This window comes from Entamoeba dispar, genomic scaffold, assembly GCF_000209125.1.
Source record: "Entamoeba dispar SAW760 scf_1105229460687 genomic scaffold, whole genome shotgun sequence".
NCBI classification, from domain to species: Eukaryota; Evosea; order Mastigamoebida; family Endamoebidae; genus Entamoeba; species Entamoeba dispar.
In genome coordinates this window covers 49,524-53,035 of record NW_001854317.1, presented here as the reverse complement: position 1 = coordinate 53,035, position 3,512 = coordinate 49,524, and the positions used below count along the sequence as shown (strand labels likewise).

General features: G+C 24.5%; 4 protein-coding genes across 4 annotated transcripts in view, besides 6 other annotated features; 1 reads left to right on the top strand and 3 right to left on the bottom strand.

The window, feature by feature from the left end:
* Positions 1-300, top strand: part of EDI_023900 (uncharacterized protein) — a gene marked incomplete at both ends in the record, with an annotated part of 1,867 nt that extends 1,567 nt beyond the window's left edge. The window contains one exon of the mRNA XM_001733338.1: positions 1-300. This exon is cut by the window's left edge and continues 126 nt beyond it. Within this exon, the coding sequence (XP_001733390.1) occupies positions 1-300 (300 nt within the window).
* Positions 292-377: a sequence feature (AT_rich).
* A 35-nt stretch (positions 378-412) lies between these two features.
* On the bottom strand, positions 413-1,696 carry EDI_023890 (AP-1 complex subunit mu-2, putative; the record flags this gene model as incomplete). The annotated part of the gene is made up of 1 exon (XM_001737545.1): positions 413-1,696. One exon carries the CDS (start codon positions 1,694-1,696, stop codon positions 413-415), a length of 1,284 nt encoding a protein of 427 aa, XP_001737597.1.
* A 10-nt stretch (positions 1,697-1,706) lies between these two features.
* Positions 1,707-1,830: a microsatellite.
* Positions 1,831-1,900: a sequence feature (AT_rich).
* Positions 1,901-2,104: 204 nt separating this feature from the next.
* Positions 2,105-2,164: a sequence feature (AT_rich).
* Positions 2,160-2,891, bottom strand: EDI_023880 (phosphatidic acid phosphatase type 2 domain-containing protein 1B, putative; the record flags this gene model as incomplete). Its single annotated transcript, XM_001737544.1, has 1 exon — positions 2,160-2,891. The coding sequence occupies one exon, from the start codon at positions 2,889-2,891 to the stop codon at positions 2,160-2,162; it is 732 nt and encodes a 243-aa protein (XP_001737596.1).
* Positions 2,425-2,460: a microsatellite.
* A 12-nt stretch (positions 2,892-2,903) lies between the features above and the next one.
* Positions 2,904-2,970: a sequence feature (AT_rich).
* An 8-nt stretch (positions 2,971-2,978) lies between these two features.
* EDI_023870 (uncharacterized protein) overlaps positions 2,979-3,512 on the bottom strand; it is a gene marked incomplete at both ends in the record, with an annotated part of 1,549 nt that continues 1,015 nt past the window's right edge. The window contains one exon of the mRNA XM_001733337.1: positions 2,979-3,512. This exon is cut by the window's right edge and continues 128 nt beyond it. Within this exon, the coding sequence (XP_001733389.1) occupies positions 2,979-3,512 (534 nt within the window).

Sequence of the window (3,512 nt, the reverse complement as noted above, 5' to 3'; positions counted from 1 at the left end):
TATACTGAAAATAATCAACCACCATTAAGATGTGATATGGAAATTGATTACAATAAATTTAATGCTATTGCTCCTAAATATTTTGATGGAGTTAAACAAGATGAACGTCACTTGGTTTCAGGTGATGGATTAATTGATCCTATTGCATCTGAAATTAATACCCGTATTTTTAATATCATCACATATCATCAAGTTCCTATAATAGATGAACCAATCCCAGACTCTTCAGAATTAGTTAGAAGAGGAACTACAGCATCAAAGAAATTAGGTTCAAGTTTCAGTGGTCGACTGTTTAAATAACAATAATTTAATCATTTTTTTATTAAAGAAAAAAAATAAAATTAAATAATGTTTTAAATAACAATATGAATAAAAAAGTATTCAATTTGTTTTAGACAACTATTCATTTTTTTTATGTTCTAAAACAATAATCACCAGCAAAAGTCATATAACGAACCCAAGGATAAGATTGATATCCAGTTTTTTCAACTACTTTTAGATATCTTACTTGTAACCCACTTACAGTGTAATATGGTATTTCAAAATTAACACGAACAGGTTTCTTTTCTTTATCAGTTTCTTCATCTCTTATTGATGGTAATTCAAATGACGCCCTCATCATGAATTCACGATTACCAGGAAACACCTTAATAAACCATAAAGCACAATCATTTTGTGGTTCATAACTACAAGTTCCAATAGATGATCTAAATTGTGGATTAAAGACATCAGATGGAACAGGAACTCTAATTTGAACATTATTAGCATTAATAGCTTCTCTAAAGAAACTTTTTGCTTTAATTAAGATTTCTATTCTATTTCTCTTCTTTCTATCAATTACTGATTCAACCCAAATTAATTGTCTAATATTTGAAGTTAATCGATAATTCATTAATTCAAACTCTCCATCAGGAGGAACAAATCCAATAATTCTATTACTATCAAATTTACTTAATCTAACACATTGATGGAAACTAACATCATCCATTTCAGCTCTTTTTTGTACTTGATTTCTATTATTTTCCATTCTATCTCCAATATTAATTTTTTCATTTAATCCAAGTCTTAATTCTGGCATTCCAGATAATTTACAATTAATCTTAATTGTTCCTAGAATTTCTGATCTTAACAATGATCCATTCTGTGAAACTAATACATTAACTTTTTCAATTACATCAACAAATACCTCGTTCTTTCTGTATTTAATTCCTGGAGTTCTCCATGAAACTGCACCAGTAACAACTGGAAGTAATGATTGAACTTGTTTCATATTCATACGATGACTTTCTTGAGTGATATAATTTTGAAGAACTTTAGTTTCTGTTATTTGTGGATATCCATAATCAATCATTTCATCTAACAGTTCATAAATAACAACAAAATTATCTCGTATTGTTTCTTCAGTTACAACATCAAAATATGTCTTAAGTACTTCTATTAATTTCGTCAAAAATGATACGACTAACAATGAATTAATGTTTTGATCAGTAAATGCCATAAAATATAGTCCATTGTGTCTTACATACATATATGTGATATCTTGAATTAATATTACAGGACATAAATTAATCTCTTCTTCTTCTGTTATTTTAGTTACAAATTGATTAACAGCATTCATAGGAATATCTCCTCTGTAATTTCTACTGATAACTGTTCTTCCTTTAGAATCAAGTATGAACAGTGCTGCAATTGACATCTCTAAATACTTTTTAAGTTCTTTCTTATTTTTATTATTTTTTATTATTATTTTTTTATTAATTAAAATATTTTACTTTCTTTCAATTTTGTTTGATTTTTTTTGTTTTATATCTAACATTTTTATTGTTCATTAATAATAAAAATTTGCTTTATAAAAAACAAAATTTTATTCATAAATCAGTTTATAAATAATATTATAAAACAAGAGAAGTATCATATGTAAATATTTGAATAACTATTAACACTATTCATAAAACAAGAAATTGTTATTTTTCTGATAAGGTATTAAAAAATGAAAATTAGTTTTTAAATGTCATTTATTTAATTTAAACAATACTATTAAAGAATTCTAGTTAATAGAATAAAATAAAAGCAGTTTATTTCATATAGTAGTAAGTGAAAGAAGTTAATAATTTATTTTCATAAAATTTAATAAAAAATGAAAGATTTAATTAATTAATTTATTCTTCTTCTAAAAGAACTGTTTTATTATTTACTATTTCATAATCAATAGTTTCATCTTCTTCTTCTGTGTAGAAACGTTGATATGTAGAAAAGAAAGAGATAATTGCAACAAAACTACCAAGAATTAATCCACCAAGAATATCAGAGAAATGATGATAATGATCTCTTGTTCTTGTGACTGCAATAATAATAGCAAGAAGTGATGGAATTCCACACAAGAACACAGAAGGTAATGATTTTAAATGAATATTTGATTTTTTGAAATAAAAATAAATGAATAAAGATAAAAATAATAATCCAGCCATAGAAAATGAAGAATGACCAGAAGGAAATGATTTAGTACAAGTATATAATGAAGGGTTACAACCATTAAAATAAAAAGGGCGAGGTCTTCCAGCAAATATTTTATATAATTGAGTGATTGTTCCATTTAATGAGTCATTGAAAATGAAAGATAGTATTGAATTAAATAAACCGGATATGTAGTGGTTCTTTAAACATAAAAGAATAATACAAATTAAAGGAATAAAGAAATCTATTGTAATTGTAATATTTCTAGTGAAAGTGTTTTCTTGTTTTGAATAATGATAAGAAGGATGATTATTTGGTGCTTCCATTTTAAAGGGAGGTAAAAGACTAAATAATTTAGAAAGTACAAAAACAATAAAGGTAATAATAATATCAATTTTTCTTTTCTTTAAAAATGTAATCCATTGTTCTTTCCACATTTTAATGAATTCATTTTTTTAAGTTTAATTTAAAAAAAAAAAAAATAAATTTTTAATTTAAAATGAAAAAATAAAATAACTGAAGAATTAAATTTGTTTGTAATTAAATTTTTCATATACAAACTGAACACTAAGTGGGTCTGCAGTTTTAACAAACTCTTGATATAACACGTCAGCATCAAAAATAATATCAACTGGAATTTTGTTAGTTAAACTTTGAATAAATATGAATAATTCATCTAACGAAAATTGTTTTGAAATAATAATATCAGAATACTCTTTAATGATACACATAGAAATAAAATAATATAAACGTCTTTCTGGAAAAGCAAGAATTGAATCCCAAATTCTTATCAAGTCTTCATTTAAAAAGAATCTTTTAAATAATAATGCATTCCATTTATAACAAAAGAAATAATCAATACTTGCTTGTTCAAAATAATCAACTAATTGTGGACATGCAAAACGTAATATCGAGCCATTTTTTCTTAATGCTTTCATAATAATATCACCTTTACAAAAATAAAATGGTTGTAAAAAATCCATTACATATTTAAACATCCAAAATAATGTTGATTCTTCATGACAAATATCCATTAACAATGCACATATATCATCATC